Raw genomic sequence first — 20,164 nt, 5'->3', positions numbered from 1 at the left:
TAGCATAACGCAAATAACCTATCGATAGGCGATGGTCTTTGTTTGCTGCTCTGGTGGATATAAATTTTACACAAAAACTGAGATTAAGATTGTTAAATTGTAAATTGTAGACCGAATTAGCACATTGTAGAAGAAAATTAAAAATAATAATGATAGCAGCAATATGCTGCAGTTTATCATTAATGTGAGTATTATGTGTGTTCGTACGTCTTCGATTGATTAGAGCAAAATTTCTTTAATTTTTTAATGGGTAGCTACGGTAGATTTTTTTCGTTTTTACATTTCATTGTCGAAAAACAAGCAAAAAAATGAAACATAAAAAGTTTTTAGTTGTTAAAGGTTAGATTCGGTGTTTAGTAAATTTCACATTGTGAAATTAAAAGAAAAAACCTTAAAAAATATTACAAAGAAAAGAAAAAAATGCAGTGAAAAGATGTGAGAGTGAAAGAGACATAGACGGCAGAGGGAGAGAAAGAGCAAGAGAGTGAGAGCGAATCTTATAGTGTATTGTTGTTGCTGTTGCTTGCAGGCTATAATGAAAATTCGGTGAAGCAAAATTGTTATATATGTAGATATGTACATACATAAAAGCATATATATATTTGTATATACTGCGACTGATTTCTGAAAAAAAAGAAACGGCGGAAACTCCCCTGCCCTCAATGTTGTTTGTTTTCTTATGCTTTAATTGGAAAAACTGCGAAACGGAAATTTACAATTGCTCCCAACTCCCGACACACCGGTGTAAAAAAAAAAAAACAAAAAATAAATACGTATGTATGTATGTATGTAAATATTTCGAAGGAACAGCAGCAACAAACAACCTATCCTGCCTCCTGGCATTGGCAAATCATCAACATTTTTGTTGTATTGACAAATTCAAATTAATTTGTAATAAATTGAATCATTAAAGTCTTATTAATTGTTATATCTAATTTAGTTTTAATTATTATTTTTTTTATTATATTCTGTCTGTTGTTGCTAGTTGAAAATAATATGCCTGGCTCTCTCTCTATCTATCGCTCTCCATCTGTCTTGTCTTTTATTATTTTTTTTTTTCTTTTGTATCGCTCTCATTTTTGCTGCCAATTGGCCAAAGGTTTGCTCACAATTGCGCTCACAGCTGACAAGTGCAGTTATCTCCTACAATTAGTGTTCAAAGTGTTGCTCCTGCAGTTACCGTTACTCTATACTCTTTTATTTTTTACTATTAAATGTAACAACAAATGTGAACGCAGTCTAAATCAAGTAAAAGTCAACAATATTTCAATTAGATTTATTTTTTTGTGGATCGAAAGATATTTATTTACCATTTAATTATAAGGATTAATCAAATTATTGATTTTAATATTCCACAGTTTATTAACATAAATCGATGCTTAAACAATAGAAAGAATATACATTTGTAGATAGATACAGAAGGTTTATTTCAAAAGAGGACCCACACCCATTTAATAGTGGAGTCAGAGGATCTAGTGGAAGGATCCTTATCATCAGCAGCAGCTGTAGCAGCGACACTAGACAAAAAGGAAGAGTCGGTGGCGGAGGAGGTGGTGGTGGTGGTGGAGGAGGAGGAGGGAGAGTGAAGTGAAGTGAAGTCATTGTCATCGTCGTCCCCGTCCCCCATTCGCCATGAAAGTGGATACTGTTAAATTGAAGAAGGGCTCCTCGGAGCTAACTTCCGAATGCCGCGAATTAATCGATGAGCTTACCAAACGGCGTACACGAGCTGAGCTCATGGAGTTTTTGGATACAGTTCATGTCTGGATCTATGGCAAATGTGAGCTGTATCATTGGATTGAAATCTTGGATCGTTTTGATAAAATTCTTGAGGAAGCAGCCCGTCATGTCAATGGCAATGAATTTGTCTTGCAATGCGACACAAATTTCCCGGTAAGAAGTTCAAGCAGACACGACTAAATTTGAATATGCTTTAATGTTTTTAACTTGTTTGTAGGATGTCACTCTATTGCTTCATGTACTGAACTTTACCACATTGCTCATTGAGCATTCATTTTCGCGACATTTGTACAATTCAATTGAGCATTTGACGCAGTTGCTCTCCTCTCAGAATATGGACATTGTTTTGGCTGTATTAAATTTGCTCTATATGTTCTCCAAGCGAAGTAACTTTATACCACGTCTCCCTTTCGAGAAGAAGGAATTGCTAATTGTGAAATTATTCAATATAGCTGAGGTAAATATGTTTACAATCTACTTTAGTTGGAGATTTTGAGGAGAATTAGATCAGCATTATTTACACACAGTTTGGCTCTAATAATATCATGTATTTTATACGTTGTCCTTTAGCGCTGGGGTGATCCCAACTATGGCCTTTCATTAAAGGATTGCTGCATCGGTGAGCCGAAATTAGAATTTCTCTATCAGCTTTGCATTGACTATGTGGATGAGCATGGTCATGCTGCCCAATTGGAGATACCCGATATGATGGATCTATGCCACACGGCTGCTGCCCCCGAAGTGATTAAAACTATTGCCGGACAGATCTCAAAGCCCAGCGAGGCAATTAAAGTATGATGAACGAACTAGTCAAAGTCTAAAAGGATTGAGATTTTGATGAATTAATCTTCTTTTTTTACAGATGCGCATTGCCCATCGAGTGCGCCTCATTTCGGGCTTTAATAATTACAAGCTACGTCTACAATTCGTTCAGGCCCGGCTACAGGCTGTCTCGATATTAATTTATTCAAATGCTCTGCAGGATAATACAGATAAGGTGTTATATGCTGGCTTTGGCGAAGAGCTATGCGAACTGATTGATAAGGAGGATGTACATCTAGTGGAAATTCGTGCCGCTGTCTTACGCACTCTCACCTCTATGCTTCATTTCGATCGGAATCCCAATGTGCCCAGGTAATGGACAGAACAGAAGGGACTAAAATTATGAAGTTCCGTTTTAAGCCAATTTCTTTTCTTTTATTATTCCATGTCACAATTATGTATGATTTGCTGCAGCAGGGCCGGATCCAGGCTAATGAAAATTGTGCATTACACAGGAGCGGAGCGGCAAGGTGGTACATTGCCGTTACTTGTACGCGACTGCATTGATAATCTGACCACACACGGCTTGACTGAAAGATATCCTCTTATTTTGGCCACTTCGTTGTTCTCGCTGCTCTATCATTTAGCCAGCTATGAGTTGGGTGGCTCTGCTCTGGTTAAGAGCGGCATGATGCAGTCATTATTATGCGTAATTAGTTGGCCGGGAGTTGATCTTGAGCATATAACATTCGTGACACGTGCTGTGCGTGTTATCGATCTGATCACCAACATCGATATAGCCCGATTCCATCAGAATAATGGATTGAATGTCTTCATCGATCGCTTAGAGAAGGAGATTAAAAGCTGCTGCAAGGCCTTGGCCGATATTGGCATCACGCTGAAGGAATCGACACTGCGGGACAGAGATGATGATAACAAAATGGATAATTCTCTTGAACAGGTGGACGATGATGATGGTGAGTTTCGACGACGCTTCCTTTGTCGATTGATCTTACTTTGTTAAACAAACAAACGTTTTTTCGTTTTGTTTCTGTCTAATCCAGATGCTGCCACAGAGAATGCTTCAAATGCAAGCGGAAGTGGCTCACCACGCGGTGAGAATTCTAATGAGGATGCTGCTGGCAGTGGAGCCAGTGGTGTTGGAGGTGGTGCCGGTGGCAATATGGCTAATAACCAAGCAAGTCGATCCTATCGCGTCTTTTTGGAGCAGGGCAACCAAAGCGGCGCAACCATCACAAGTGGAGTTGGAGTTGGAGGAGCATCCATGCAGAGTTCGAGTGAAAATCGTGAATCTGCAACTGCTTCTGGTAGTGCAAATGCTGGAGTTGCTGGCGGTGGTAATGGCGCCGGCGGTGGCCGACCCATTCAATATCCCGCCAATAGTTATTATGCCCGTCCTTTAGCCGAACGGAAAGCAGAGCTTTCGACGCAGCTGCCAAGCAGTCTGCAGCCTAAGAAGCCCTCGTGTGTTACCCAGAGAGCCGCCTTGCTCAAGTCCATGTTGAATTTTCTAAAGAAGAGCATCCAGGACCATGCCCACTTCAGCAATATGCGCAATATTATGGAGACCAGTCTTACCCAGTCATTGCGACACATTATAGCCAATGCGGAATATTATGGTCCATCGCTGTTCCTCCTGGCCACCGATGTGGTCACTGTCTATGTGTTCAACGAGCCATCGTTGCTGTCGTCACTCCAAGATCTGGGCATAACTAGTGTGATGCTGAAAGCTCTTCTCCAAAAGGATGTGCCCGCCACACGTGAAGTTCTGGGCTCATTGCCGAATGTCTTTTCGGCGCTATGCCTGAACGAGCGCGGCCTCTTTGAGTTCCTCTCGTACGATCCCTTCGATAAGGTGCTTAAGGTTCTACTCTCACCCGATTATCTGGTGGCAATGCGTCGTCGACGCTCCTCTGATCCGCTAGGCGATACGGCTACCAATTTGGGCAATGCCATGGATGATCTGATTAAACATCATCCGTATCTAAGAGCCGATGCCACTGAGGCCATAGTCAGATTGCTTAACGAACTGGTACGCCTGGGATCCGATCCCAGTTTCATTTGCTGGCGAGCCAACAAGGAGAGTGGTGTTGGTAGTGGAGCTGGTGGTTCGGCCATGTCTAGTAGCCATGGCAGCGGTGGTGTTGGTGTCGGTGGGCATGTCCATCATGTGGCATCTGCCCCATCGCCCATGGTAATGGTGGCCGGGTCAGGCCAGGGAACCGGCGATAACAACGATAGCAGTGGCGATGATGATGATGATGATGATGAAATGAGCTCGGCCTCCCAGCAACAGCCAGCTCAAGCGCAAACAAATCCATCAACGCCATCAGCCAATAATGGACGTACCCAGACGACAGGCGCCGATGCTCCAATTGGCAATGCTGTGTCATCTATTCCCGTTTCTGGCACTGGATCTACTGGATCCCAGCAGCAGCAACAGCAACAGCAACAACAACAACAACAGCAACAACAACAACAACAGCAGCCACAGCAGCAGCAACAACAGTTGGTGCGCAGTAATGTGGCACCTCCGCAGGAACGGGAAGCCATTCCATTAATCGATTACATTCTCAATGTAATGAAATTCATTGAGGCCATTTTCAGCAATAGTCCCAATGGGGATCACTGCCGTGAATTTGTTTTGCATGGAGGGCTTAAGCCGATATTACAATTGTTGTCTCTGCCAAATCTGCCAGTGGATTCACCAGTTTCGACCACCTCACAAGCTGTGGCCAATGTCTGCAAGGCCATATTGAGCCAGGCCCAGGAGACCAAAGTCCTCGATGTGGCCCTTAAGCAGTTGGCCGATATTGTGGCTCAATTGAAGCCGCTTATCAAACATTTCACATTTCCCGGCGGCAGTGTCCTATTGGCGGAACTCGTCTGCTGCCAGCGTCTTGAGGATGGCTTCTCCAATGCCGAGTACACGCCCATTTTGCACAACATGAGTTTCGTCCATGGCTATGTCGTTATGCTGGTCCATCTCTGTCGCAATGCCTCGAACGAGATGCGAGCGTTTCTCCTGAAACGCTGGGGCCTGAACCGCGAGACAGGAGTTCAGTTGTTGCAACAATTGGTCCAATTGTATATATCGCTGGTATGGGAGAGCACAATTCTGCTTAATCTATGCTCCGATGAGCCCACTCAGCATCCAGATCTCATTTGGGATGAGATTGCTGCCCAAATGTCAGCGGCAGCCGGCACAGCGGATCCCCTCACAGAGGCGGAATTGTCTAGGAAATTGGAACGTGCCGCCGAATTCCGCACCAAATACACACCCGAGGAGCAATTTCGTTATATCAAGTCATTGCTAGCGGCCAGCTCTCGACTGGGTCGAGCATTGGCCGAGCTGCTGGGCACGTTGGTGAAATTATCGGTGGGTTCGCCGCAGACACGACAGCGACGCATTAACGATCTGATTAGTAACATTAACAAAGTACCCACTCCCGAGGCTAGGGAGATTGCCCGGATCTTGAGCTCCATTCTGGTGAATGGTTTCAGTCATGAGAGTATATTGCCCAAACCAGTGCCCAAACTGAAGCTGACCTTCCTTATCTGCTCGGTGGGATTCACTGGTCCCATGTTGTTCGATGATAAGCGCAGCGCCTTCCACCTGATGATCTCACAGTTCTGTGCCGAGAACGGCCTGAAGGCATTCTTCGAGATGTTCTATTGGGCCTTGTCGCTGGACAACAATAATGGTTCATCCAAATTTCAATTTGATCAATGGGCTTCCATGGATGATTTAATGCAATCGCATGAGGATGACAAACGCGATTGTCCCGAGGGCACTGGGGAATTTCTGGATGCATGGCTTCTGCTGCTCGAGAAAATGGTCAATCCACGAGCCATGCTGGATTCGCCATACACCATGAGTCCACGTCTCAATTATCTGCCAGATACGGTACCCTTTGAGCCGGTTTTCTATCTAATACACATCCATCAATTGGCCATGCAGGCGTTACGCAGGATTTGGGGTCGTCGACCCATACCCAATTACGGACAGAGCATGTTTGAGACAATGATATTAATATTAAAACATCTCATTAAGTCACATCAAATGCTATTGGAACGTTATCACACACGGCTCAAGGAGATCAAGTTCGAGAATCTTTATATACGCAGCACAGACGATGGCCTCAATGCGGATCACATTAAGACGCTGACAGATATGGGTTTTATGCATTATCACATTATTGAGGCATTGAGGAGTAATGCCTCCTTGGAGGAGGCAACCGATTATCTTCTTAACAATCCTGAAGCAAGTGCTCTGACACAGCAAGCACCGCCTACAGCTAACCAGCAACAACAGCAGCAGCAACAGCAGCAGCAGCAGCAGCCAAATGCAATTGTAAATCCTGCACCAGGTGGTGATATGGATATTGATATGGAACAACAACAACAACAACAACAACAGCAGCAACAACAACCACCACAGCAAGCATTACCAACAACTAGTTCGAGCAAAAACTCCGGACCAAACACATCATCGTACGATTACAAGCTATTGAAGCTAATGCCGCCATTGGTCTTTGATCGTTTCTGCGATGAGGCCATTTCGAGAGCCTTTGAGTTCATGGAGGCCATACCGGATACAGTGAGCAGTGCGGCGGATCTTATAGCTGTCCTTTACAGACGCCACAATCATCTGAACAAGCAGGTGTTTATAACCAATTTTGTCAGGAATATCATACAATGGGTGGACTTTACACTTCAACTGTTTGAGCCCAATCCTGCATCGACCTCCTCGGCGGCGGCGGCGGCGGCGGCGGCGGCGGCGGCGGCGTCATCAACAACAACAACTTCGTCATCAAAGGCCACACGCCTGGAGGAATGTCTCACCGGTATGACAGCCACACGACTCTTTGTGCGCCTAAAGACATCGACCTTGTTGTTGGAGGAAAATTACAGCGACATGCATTTGCCTCTGGTGGAGGCCATCACTGCCCAGGATGCGATGGTATCGCTGGTTAAATTGCTTGACTGCATGAGTCAATGGATGTTGGAGCAAGCCGAGCAGGCGGCAAGGGGTGGAAGTGGGACAGCTTCCACAGTGCCACGTTGGGTACAGAATCTGGTGGATCTGATTGATGCAATTGATAGCATTAGCCACATTCTGCAGCGCAAATCCAATATGCGAGCTGTGAGCAGCGATGTGTGGCGTTGGTATGACGCCTCCACTGGCAAATGGAATGCCTATTCGGATTCGAACAATGAGCTCATCCGCAATGCCTATGCGGCGGGCGAAAGATGGCTGCACATTAATATTGGCAGGCAACGTTGCACTGTCAACTTCAATTGCATGACCCAAGTGAGTGAAGCCTCTGGCAGTCATCGCCCAGTCTTTCCGGCCCTCAAGTTAAGCGAGGCCATCTCGAATTTGCATAATCCGGTGGCCCTGCACAAGGTGGAGAATGTTTTGAATCGTGTTGTTAAGACTGCAACCGATGGCCAAGGGACCACACAAACCGATGATATAATCCATCTAAGGCAACTTATTAACTTTAATGATCAGCACAAGGAGAAGGAGAATCTACGGCCGAGTCGTGAGGATCATGGAGGAGAGAACCATGACGAGGCAGCGGCTCCTCCCATGACGACGCGCAGCAAATCTCGTCAGAAAAGCGCTGCCGCCGCAGCTGCTGCCAAAGCGGCGAAGGCGGCATTAGCAGCTGGCTCCCATCCCTCGGCCATTCCGACTCCCTTGCCAAAACGCACTCAGATAATCCTTTTGAACGAACAGGAAGTGGGTCTCAGTAAATTTGATTGCGGCCGCATTATCTCCAGCATTGTGTCGCTCCTTCAGCCATCCCAGTTGCTGCATCATGACACCAAGCTGTCGCTTTTGCGGCTTTGTGCTCGCCTCACCCGAAACTATGACAACGCCCAGATCTTTATACGTTGCGGCGGTGTTCGCATGCTGCTGGAACTGCAGCAATCTTGCAGTTTTACAGGCTTCCCAACCTATGCCATTATAATCTTGCGGCACATTTTGGAAGCACCGCCAGTTCTGCAGGAGGCCATGGAACGTGTGTTGGGCATGCGAGCCGCTGGCATTGTCCCAGTGGGACATCGTGATCTAATCTATGTGCTGACCCAAGTGTCGACAGCCGTCTCAAGGAATCCGCAAATATTTGTTGCCGCCGCCAAGGAGATGCTGAAGGGGGAATATTTATTAAACTCGAGCCAAAGTAGCCTGGCCGACGATAGCCGAGTGATGGTTAAATCCCGTTTCGGTCAACAGCCGACAGCGGCAGCTGGTGGAGCAACAACAACTACAACCACAACGACGACGACGACGACGGCGACGACGACGAATAGCAATGCCGCCAATAATGGAACTCAGCCCAAAGATGATCTCAAGGATAATCCTTTGGTTCAGTCATCAGTGGGTGTACTGAAGGAGCTATTGGTGGCCTTAGTGCAGCCATGTTGTCATTATGGAGGCACTGTCACGACTACAACTACAACTACTACCACTACTGCGACTACTGACCAGGCAACCGCCGAGCTTCAAACGGATCAAGCAAGTGCATCAAATGAAGAAGAGGTAAGCAAGCAAGCAAGCAAGTAAGAAGGAGAAGCAAATCATCATATATGTGTGTATTTATTTTAGGAACCATCAACACCTTCAACTGCTAGTGGCAAAAAGTCGTCCATAAATGCTGGCCAGCAACAACAACAACCACAACAACAACAAGCACAACAAACAGACAAGTTTGAACCATGCTGCTGCACTTGGCATATACCAACCAGTGCCCATAATCATGTGAAACCCACACTATCCCGGGCCACACTACTCAAACTGTTGGCGGATGCCACACGCGCCTATCAATCACTTGTACCCCGCGTCCTGCTTTCCCATGTCTACAAGTCATCGGATAGTTCGCTCATCATTGGGCCACAACAAACGTTTCTGGCTGTGGTTCTCGATCGATTTCTGCCACTCACCCAACGACATCATGTCCCCGAAGTGAGCACCATGGCCAGAGTGTTGGTCTGCTCGTTATCCGATTGCTATCAGCAGGCAGGTGTCCAGGTTCAGGTGGCCGAAGAGCTGCATGCGGCTGTTGCTCGGGCTTTAGCCCAACCGGACTCTGCCGAGAAGCATACGCGTCTGCAAGTGCTAATGAGCCTGTATCCCAACTTGATTGAGTCACCAATGCTGTACGACAAGGTCCATATGCATCGCAATAATATGTATCGTGTCCTGTTGCGTCAGGGTGTCATGACATACCTGACCAAAGTGGCCCAATACAAGGATCTGTCCAATCACAATACCCTGAGCACTCTTGCTTCTATACTGAGACCAATGGAGATTCTTCTCCGCTTCAGTGTGTCGACCACGACATTGGGCTCGAAGCGAATACTCTTTGGTGGCGGCGGCGGAGCAGGAGCCGGCGGCGGTGTTGGCGGCTCCAATGGCAGTGGTAGTGGTGGTGTCAATGGCGGCAGTTCCGGTGGAAATTCGAATGGCAATGGATCTGGATTGGCCAGCACGTACAGTGCCATCATCAATCGCCGGCTATATCCCCGTCTTGCTGCCCGGACTGCTGTCAATGCGGCGGTGGATCGCACCAATGCTATTGGGGGCGAGCATGTCCTCCGGGACATTATACGCAATGTCCTGTCGGATCGGCGTCATGCCTTTGAGTTTATTTTCAACTCGGATGACATGGCTGTGGATTCGGAAGATTCGGCGCCAGTGCCAGGCATTTCAAGTGCTGTTGGCCTGGGCGGTGGTGTGGGCATTATCGGAGGCAGCGCCGTCGGCAGCACAGCGGCAGTCATCGATGTCGTTGAGGAGCGTAGCAATGGAGCTGAGCCGCATGATTCGACCATGGCAAGTAGTTCACTGGGCGACGGAGGAGGAGGATCAGTGGGCGGATCAGGTGGCGGCTCTGGTGGTGGATTGGGTGGCCCCGTGAGGCCGGTCCTGAATTTTGATCAATTGTGGGATGACTTTCTCCAAAGCGAGGGATTACGTTTGGCCTCCAGAAGTAGCAGTAATGCCAGTGGAGGAGGAGCAGCAGCAGGAGGAGGAGGTGGTGGTGGCGGCGGCGGTGTTGGCGGTGGTGGAACCGGCGCTGCAGGAGGGCTGGGTGGAACCAATAATCAATCGAATGGTAGTGTTCCTAATGCTTCCTCTGGTGCAAGCAGCTCGAATCCCACCGACTCCCGCATGCGTGGTAATTCGGAACTGGATGTCAGCGGTTCGGGAGCGGAAGTTGGAGGCGGAAGCGTGGGGGGTGTTGGTGGCATGAATTCGACTATTAATGCCGGCAATGACAATGGCTTGGGTGGCAGTGATGGTGCTTCCACCTCGTCCGATACAGCACCGCCTCCGCCCCCATCCAGCGGGGCAAGAGATATGAATGCTCTATTGTTGGGCGAGGTGAGCACTTCGGACTCCGATTCAGATGCCTCGACCGAGAACGATGAGCGGCATCATGGCGAGGATGACGACGACGATGATGAGCCCGATGAGGATGTGGATGAGCATAGCGAAACCGATGTCGATGAGGAGAGGCCGCGTCAATTTATCGAAGTCTTCGATCATATATATGAGCCAGTATCCTCGGAGACGGCCTCCAACGATGCCGATGTGGATGCCGACGATGATGACGATGATGAGGACGACGACGATGACGATGATGAGGACGACGACGATGTGGATGATGATGAGGATGACGACGATGAGGAGGAGCATAGGAATCAGGGGGTAGATGTTAGCGAAGAAGAGCGTCAAATAGATTTGGCCTTGGCCCTGACTAGCTTAACCTCATCCGGATCAGCCAATAATCGTCCACGACGAAGTGCAGCCATCAATGCGACGGTATCCACTGGTGGTGGTGAATCATCCGGCGGGAATGTCAATGCCCCCGATGGAGATGTCGACGACGATGTCGATGATGAGGATGGGGATGCTGATGAGGATGCAGCCGGTGTGGGCGATGGTGATGAAGATGCTGCTGGCACCTCTGACGATGGCTATCTGTATGGACGCCTTGGAGAGGAAAGTGACCATGTGATGCCCACTCCACCCAGCAGTTTTCGTGTGCGGTTAACTAACTCGATTGCTCAGCCATTGGACATTGATGTTAATGGCGGAGGTGGTAGTGGGTCACATGCAGGAGGAGTCGGCGGCGGCAGCGGCGGCGACGGAGGCGGTGGAGGAGGAGGAGGAGTCGGTGGAGGAGTCGTCGGTGTTGGCAATGGAGCAGGTGGAGCAGGAAGCTCAATTACATCTGCCACTCTGCGTCCCTCATCGGATTCATGGATGGCACCAGATTTCAATTTCATTGGCCGAACAATAGGTGCCGGAGGCAGTGCATCTGTTAATGGTGGCGGTGCTGATGTAAATGCGTTCCTAGGCACCCCAGCCATTGAACGTAATGTTGCCGGAAGCGGCAGCGGCGTCAGCGGCGGTGGTAATCAAAATATGAGCAATCTCCTTGAGGAGCAGCCAACGACAGCTAGTGGAACAGCTAGCGCTGGAGCAGCTGGTGGTGGTGGTAATGGTGGTGGTGGCAATGTCAACACCAATGCCACCAATGGCAATGCTGGTGGAACTACAGCAAATGGCAGTGGTCATCCCAATGCCTCGACATTGTGCAACAATGGTGTGCGCAGAAGATTACTTTATCTGGATCAACAGTATTGTGTCTGTATGCCCACCCATCAAAATCCCACAGAGGAGACACAAATGGAGATATTCACCCAGGATGGTAAGTCTGACTAATGACTGACAGAAGGATTCTGGACTCTGGAATACTAATTTCTCTCCCTCTCTCTGTTTATTTGTATAGCTCTCCACTGGTGGCTCGAGGAGGCCAAAGCTCTTGATATGGAGAGTCAAACGGATGCCTGTCTATATGCGGCACATTTCCTTCTGCCTCATCTGATCAAGGAACTGAAGGTTGTCCATCAGCAACGGAAGCAGGAGGAGGCCACACGACAAGCGGCGGCAAGTGCAGCCGTTGCAAGCGCTGCCACGCTTACATCGACGCCAACGGCCACACCAACAACCACACCCACACCGATTACCACGCCAGCAGCAGCAGCAGCAGGAGGAGCAGGAGGAGCACCAATGACCAACACCACCAGCATCACAGGTGGTGCTAATCGGCGTAGTTCTATACCCGTGTTATTGCCTCCTAGTTTTGGTGGGAATAGCTATAGCAACAGTAGTACCACAGGAGGAGCTACGGCTGGAGGAGCCTTAGGAGTTGAGGGAACAACAACAACAGCAGCAGGAATTGGTTCGACTGCTGCAACAACATCAAATGCCAGTTCCGCGGACTATACAGCAACACCGACAACCAGTGAGTACATAAAGATCTAAATATATTTAGACGTGACTTTAAATTTTATTCTTTCCCATTGCAGCTAGCAGTAGCTCTATTAGTAGCGGCGGCAGCGGTGTTGGAGGAGCAGGAGGAGCAGCACCAGCAGCTGGAACACGCCAAAGATCTGCCTTATTCCAACAACTTTTGCCGTATAATATATATGCTGAAATCGATTTGACCCAAGAGCAGGATGCAGCCGCTGCGGCGGCAGCATCCGCATCGAGCGCCAACACGACCATCACAGCAAGCAGCAGTAGCTCCTCCAGTTCGGGCAGTGGCTTCTATTTGAGTGATGTTCTAGTCGACCAGCGTCGACAACAATTGGCGTCAGCAGTTCAATCGCAGAGCAGTAGCAGTAGCAACATCTCGATTCCACCACCTGCACCTCCAAGTGGTGGCCATCACAGGTATCCACCAGTTCCGCATTTGCCAGGCACTGCACGCTCTTCGCGTCCGCGTCAACGATTAAATACGACAGACGAATTGCCGCCGGTAAGTAAATTAAGAAAGTCAGAAAGAAATTTAGAGATCGACGAACTTTCTTTTACGTTTCTTTTACAGAGCTTACAACGTCGCAATGCACCAATAATGGGCAGCAACTCATCGCGGACCTCTGGGGCATCGTTTATCAATCCCCGATCCAGTCGGGATTTGCCTGCCCGTTTGCAAAGATTTGTACAGGCTCATGCAGCGGCTGCCAGCACCACAATGACGCCGCTGTCGTCGTCGTCGTCGTTGATGACGAGAAACAATCGCAGCTCATCGACGGGAGCAACATCATCATCATCACCACCAATGCCGCCAGTACCGCCAACACCATCATCAGCAGTAGCAACATTTCCACCACCTGCACCACCCGCACCTCCCGCTTTTGCTCACTCACTCGAGGTGGAAGTTGAAATGTTACCTGCTGGAACCATGCAAGAGGAATCGTCGCCACCTTTAGTTGGACAAGCAGCGGCTACAGGAGCGACAGCAGCACCGTTACCTCCCCCGCCGCCGCCACCACCTCCCCCACCACCACCTCCACTTCCAAGTGAGACAACGGCAATAGCACCAACTCCAACCCAAGATGCTGGCTGGAATGAAAGTGGAAACGTTTCAACTATAAACAGTGAAATTGCACCACCATTACCACCACCTCCACCACCACCACTACCAGCAGAAGAATCCGCTAACGAATCTATACCGGACTCGGAAAGTTTACACGAAACTAGTTCAAACACAGACACAACAGGGGCGACATCAGATCCTAGTGAAATGGCCTCTGCTGATCCAACTTCTTCTGCCGTGGAATCCGACGCGGAATCTTCGTATCGAACATCATCCGCAACAGATACATCGGCAGTAGCAGCAGCCGAGAGCGCCGCAGCAAGTACCACCGATATGAGTCCCGAGGTACGTGCCGCTCTCGGTGATCTGGAAGTGCCAGAGGGTGTGGATCCATCTTTCCTGGCCGCTCTGCCCAGTGAAATGCGCGAGGAGGTTATTCAGGAGCATTTGCGCATGCAACGCATTCGTCAGCGTGCCCAACAGAATGCCATCCAGATAGCGCACGATTCTCTAGTTGAAGTAAATCCCGAGTTCCTGGCGGCCCTGCCGCCCAATATACAATCCGAGGTGCTAATGCAGCAGCGAATTGAGCAACAACGTCAGGCGGCACAAAGTGCCAATCCTGAAGATCCCGTCGATACGGCAGCGTTCTTTCAAAATTTGCCCGAGAATTTGCGACAGGCGGTGAGTAATAATCCCGCATATATATTTCATTTGGCTTTCTAATCTGAGAAATCTCTCAAATCTATTTAGATACTTACCGATATGGAGGAATCGCAAATAGCTAGCTTGCCACCAGAATTGGCAGCCGAAGCTCAGTATCTTCGACGTGACTGGGAGTCACGCAATGGTGCACGATTGGATGCCCATCCGCCCAGCAATGCATTATGTGAGTAGGCATGCTTTTCCATTTCCTGCCCGTTTTTCAGTGTGAATATATTCCCCTATCTATTCCAGCACGCTTCCAAACCACACTGCAGAACTTCGATGAGGCACGCTGGCATAGTGCCGTGTGGTATGATGCCAGCGGGAATGCCCAACCTCAGCATCATCAGCACACAACAATTGTCCACCATCATGCCCATCATCATGCCCCGAATACGGGTAAACCGCTGGCTCTGCTAATGATGGAGGATGAGAATATACTATTGGATCCAGACTCGTTGGCCACATTGCTGCTATTTCTCTTCGTTGAGGATCAGAAGGTAAACAGCATGCGATTGCATCGGGTAATACGGAATCTGTGTCACCACAAGCCTACCAGAGAATGGATTATCAATGCCCTGATCAGCATTGTCCAGAAGACGAATGAGGATAACTCAAATTTCGGTTCTGCCGGCGGTCAGGCGGGCAGTAAGCCCGAATGGCTTAAATTGCGAGTAGATGCCGCCTTTGGCTACAAGAGCAACATATTCCTAATCAATCGGATCTATGAGGGCAATGCCCGGAGCATAAGCATTAATCCGCAGGCAGCCCAGATGATTGTACGCAACTGTTTGGATCTGCTCTTTGTGCTGGCCAAACACTATCCGTCCAGTTTTGTGCCCTATAATCGTGGTGGTGGGCAGGCGGATTTGCGTTCCCTTTACCGTCAGCAGGCAACCGCTCAACGGTTGCGTGGCATACTGAAGGCCCCATTGGATGAGGCGCCATCCACATCCAAGGCGGCGGCGGCCAAAGCAGCTGCAGCCACAACGACCACTACAACGACAACAACAACAACAACAACGCCGTTCAGCAGTGGCAGCAAGAGCAGCAAGGCCAATAAGTCACCACCCGCCGCCTATCAAACGAATTCAATGAATTTCTGGGATGTTGTTTTGGCCATCGACAGACAAACCCAATTGCGTCTCAATAATGTTGCCCAATTTCCGCTTACCTCGCAGCCAGCATGGGAGTGGCAGGTCAATCTGAGTGAATTTCTATCGTTCAGTGAATCACCATTTGGCCAGTTGTTGGAGATGTTGCCGTACAAGGTGATCTGTCGATCACCTCATCTAACTGACATGCTGGTCAAGTTGCTGGCCTCATTAAGCACTGAATTACCCAAAGAGGAGGAGCAGCAGCAGCCCCCAATGGGGAGTGAAACGCAGATGCCCACTTTGGTGCCGCTCAACCAACAGCAGCAGCAAACAAATGCTGAATTGGGAGGCGGCAGCGGTGAAATTGGTGATACTTTGGCCTCCTCGAATGGTGGTGACACGGGGACATCATCATCCTCTCTCGGAGATCCAGCGTCGGGTGATAGTATGACAAATGTATGCAAATTGCCTCCATTGATTATACGAGCTCCCAATCCTAGTCTTCTCAATCAGAAGCCACGGCGCAAAATCTATGCCAAGAATTTCTCGCAATTGCAATTGGTGATCGAGGTGCTTACCCATCAGTGTGGCACCACCGAAGGTCTGGATAATGTGGCCAAACTGATTGTTAATCTCACTCAGTGTTCGCAGGCCTCGAATGCCATATTCATTCAGTACCTAACCGCCGCCATTCTTGGTCTCGCCGAGGAGGTGCGTCAGGCTATACAAACGTTGCTCTATGAGATTCGAACGTACAACAGCAATCACAGTCAGAGCAGCTCCAGTCAGCAGCCAAGCACTTCACAGCAGGCGGCAGTAGCAGCAGCAGCAACAGCAGCAGGAGCAACAGGAGCAGGAGCAGGTGCCAGCAGCAGCTCCACTGCTACCCTCTTGCCCAATCTCACCGTCCATGAGGGCATCATGCAGGATCGTTTCACTGCGGAGCATGTCATCATATCGGCACCGAAAAATGCCAAACCCACCTGTGAACTGCAATTGCCGTCGATGAAGAAGCTCATGTCCAATTCATCCGCCCAGCCATATTTTCTGCGCACTCTGAAAATATTCATGCAGGTTCGGGATATGTATGAATGCCAAATAAACCATCAGGACATTCTCCTTGACGATGACATCATCGATATAGAGGGTGATGGTGGTGCCTCGGGCGGCAGTAGTTCGGATGCACATGGAATGTCTAGCATGGAAACGAATCAACAGCAATTATCATCGAGCGGCGGCGAGGACGAAATCGAAGAGCAAACAGAGACAGCTACAGAAACGGAGGATGAAAGTAGTCCACCACCATCCAGTGCTATTCCCATGGCGGCAAATGCCATCAAGTCATCGGCGAAGCCGACTCTCAGTCAAATCCTTTGCCTGGATGTGCTGTGGCACACTCTAAGCGAATGCCTTGTAGCTCTCGAGGAGTCCAAAGATGAGTTTGCCGTCCTGGTGCTGCAACCGACAGTAGAGGCATTCTTCCTCATTCATGCCTCGCATCGTGATGCGGCGGCCAAGAGACGAATGCCAATGTCGCCAGCGCAAGCAACACCGGCCCATGATGCCAGTGGAGCTGGTGGTGGTGGTGGTGGTGCTGTTGGTGCTGGTGGATCTCGGCCAGAGCAGAGCCCATCGCTAGATGAGGGCAGCATTTCTTCGGGAGGGGCTACCAATTTTGAAGACGACCTACGAATGCAGGATAATACCTCCTCTGGCAGCATACCAGCCTCCACCTCATCTCTGAGCGGCGCCGGCGGCGGCGGCGGTAACGTTTCACAGAGCAATGTGACGATATCAGCGCATGAGGCTCAACTCCGTCAGGATCGTCACAAGTTTCTTCAATTCGCGGAAAAGCATCGTACAGTTCTGAATCAGATTCTCCGGCAATCGCCAACACACTTATCGGACGGTCCGTTTGCCGTCCTGGTGGATCACACGCGCATCCTAGATTTCGATGTGAAACGCAAATACTTCCAAACCGAGCTCGAACGACTGGATGAGGGCATACGACGGGAAGAGCATACTGTCAGTGTGCGGAGAGTCACCGTATTTGAGGACTCATTCCGTGTCCTTTATCGCCTGGGACCCGAGGAGTGGAAGAATCGCTTCTACATTGTTTTTGAGGGTAAGTTTCCATTTCCATTTCCTCCTCAATTTGATTTCTAATTTCTCTTGGACCACAGATGAGGAGGGCCAAGATGCTGGCGGCCTTCTTCGCGAATGGTATGTGATCATTTCGCGAGAGATATTCAATCCCATGTATGCCTTGTTTTGCGTATCGCCGGGCGATCGCGTTACCTATATGATAAATCCATCGAGTCATGCCAATCCCAATCATTTGAGTTACTTTAAGTTTGTTGGCCGAGTCATAGGTAAGAATACACAAAATAATAGAATGACAAATAAATGACAAAGTAATGCCTACTAAATCTCATTCAATTCGTTTAGCCAAAGCCGTGCATGATAACAAACTGCTGGAATGCTATTTCACTCGTTCGTTCTACAAGCACATCCTTGGCAAACAGGTCAAGCATACCGACATGGAATCACAGGACTATGAATTCTACAAGGGTCTGGACTATCTGATGAAAAATGATATATCCACTTTGGGCTACGAATTAACATTCTCCACCGAAGTCCAAGAATTTGGTGTTACCCAAATTCGTGATCTCAAGCCAAATGGTCGTGATATTGCAGTCACCGAGGATAATAAGTTTGAGTATGTGCAGCTGGTATGCCAGCTTAAAATGAGCGGCTCCATCAGACAGCAGTAAGTACACGACAGATATATGTATCAGATATATCAAATAAAGTCTCTATATCTTAAATGCCCATGTTATTTATTATTTTAGATTGGATGCATTCCTTGAGGGCTTTTATGATATAATTCCAAAGCATTTAATATCAATATTCAATGAGCAGGAATTGGAACTTTTAATATCGGGTCTGCCAGACATTGATATAGAAGATCTAAAGGCAAATACCGAATATCATAAATACACATCGAAATCGTCACAGGTAAGGCGTCGTAATATATTTAAATTAATTAATGCAATTAATGTTTTTTTCCCCCTTTCTCACTTTTAGATACAATGGTTTTGGCGTGCCTTACGCAGCTTCGATCAAGCGGATCGTGCTAAATTCCTGCAATTCGTCACTGGAACTTCTAAAGTACCGCTACAAGGCTTTGGATCATTGGAGGGCATGAATGGCATACAAAAGTTTCAAATACATCGCGATGATCGTTCCACGGATCGATTGCCCTGTGCCCATACCTGGTAAGTGTTGCAATAAATGAATTGATTGAATCGATTATAAATCATTCTCCATTTCAGCTTCAACCAACTGGATCTACCCATGTACAAGTCATACGATAAACTACGCAGCTGTCTGCTAAAGGCCATACACGAGTGCTCCGAGGGCTTTGGCTTTGCCTAAGCGCAGCCAGTCAGTCAGTCAGTCAGTCAGTAAATCAGGATAGACTTAAAACTCAGAATTAATTCCTAACCATAAAGTGCGATCATACAAAAGAATGAAAAAAAACTGATATATAATGAGATCTGATTCAACAACCACTCCAGAAGCGAACCAGCAACATAACATATACGAAACATATAGTTATATAGTATATATTATACAAAAAAAAAAAAAGTGAAAAAAAACAAACAAAAAAATTAAAAAACAAAAATGTTGAATTAATTATTAATTTTCGCGCCTACGTATATATATATATAAACGATATATATTTTCTTAAATTTTCAAAAGAAAAACACGAAGCAAAATAAGTAGAATGGATGAAAGAAAAAAAAAAAAAATTAATAAGAGAAACGAAATCATGGAAATTAAAAATCGCCCCTAATAAAATGTGAACACGCAACATATTCGAGTAATTTTAGTCGGCTTACAACTCATCTTACGTATTTATTGTTTTGGAAACTGAAAATACTAATAATTTCCAAGATTTACAATCAATAAAAACTACGTACATATAATTATAAAAACAAAAAGTTTTCCTTATAAGAGATGAACTTAGCAAATGAAAGCTATACAATATAAATTATGCTTTGGTAAAACGAAAATGAATGATGGCGTAATGTAACTTGATGTATTATTTTTTTTTTTACAGAAATAAGTCTTTGTTTTGCATTTTAACTTTCATCACTTTGCCATTTTTTTCCTTTTTTTTTTAAATGTAATGATATTGAGCAAATTGTAACTTAAAGTGAATGAAAAGAATGAGTAAATTCATTAAAAATTATAATACCCTCTGCAAGGGTATAAATATTTAAATAAAATGTCAAAAAAAAAAAACCGTTACAAGTTCTATTAAAATTTCTATTGCTGCTATTACCCTCCTCATAGTTTAAATGTAAACTGTTAATACGCTTCGATAAGGATGATGTCGAAATTAAATTCCTATTATTTAGTCAATGG

The 20,164-nt window shown here is 47.3% G+C and overlaps 1 protein-coding gene across 1 annotated transcript; it reads left to right on the top strand.

Moving 5' to 3' along the window:
- Positions 1-1,594: 1,594 nt before the first annotated feature.
- On the top strand, positions 1,595-19,386 carry LOC6641095 (E3 ubiquitin-protein ligase HUWE1). The gene is made up of 17 exons (XM_023175163.2): positions 1,595-1,893; positions 1,958-2,197; positions 2,311-2,532; positions 2,603-2,874; positions 2,980-3,479; positions 3,567-9,076; positions 9,143-12,254; positions 12,336-12,851; positions 12,916-13,367; positions 13,437-14,612; positions 14,682-14,817; positions 14,886-17,855; positions 17,914-18,102; positions 18,179-18,500; positions 18,583-18,748; positions 18,818-19,008; positions 19,066-19,386. Exons 1-17 carry the CDS (start codon positions 1,633-1,635, stop codon positions 19,166-19,168), a joined length of 16,338 nt encoding a protein of 5,445 aa, XP_023030931.1. The 5' UTR covers positions 1,595-1,632; the 3' UTR covers positions 19,169-19,386.
- The last annotated feature ends 778 nt before the right edge of the window (positions 19,387-20,164 follow it).

Source organism: Drosophila willistoni, assembly GCF_018902025.1.
Source record: "Drosophila willistoni isolate 14030-0811.24 chromosome XL unlocalized genomic scaffold, UCI_dwil_1.1 Seg141, whole genome shotgun sequence".
NCBI classification, from domain to species: domain Eukaryota; kingdom Metazoa; phylum Arthropoda; class Insecta; order Diptera; family Drosophilidae; genus Drosophila; species Drosophila willistoni.
This window is presented reverse-complemented; position numbering and strand designations above follow the sequence as displayed.

Excerpts from the sequence above, each read along its gene's own strand:
- LOC6641095 (XM_023175163.2), top strand. The coding sequence starts at position 1,633 with ATGAAAGTGGATACTGTTAAATTGAAGAAGGGCTCCTCGGAGCTAACT. Across the intron at positions 13,368-13,436 it reads CGACAGACGAATTGCCGCCG|AGCTTACAACGTCGCAATGC; the intron begins GTAAGTAAATTA and ends TTTCTTTTACAG. Across the intron at positions 19,009-19,065 it reads TTGCCCTGTGCCCATACCTG|CTTCAACCAACTGGATCTAC; the intron begins GTAAGTGTTGCA and ends TCTCCATTTCAG.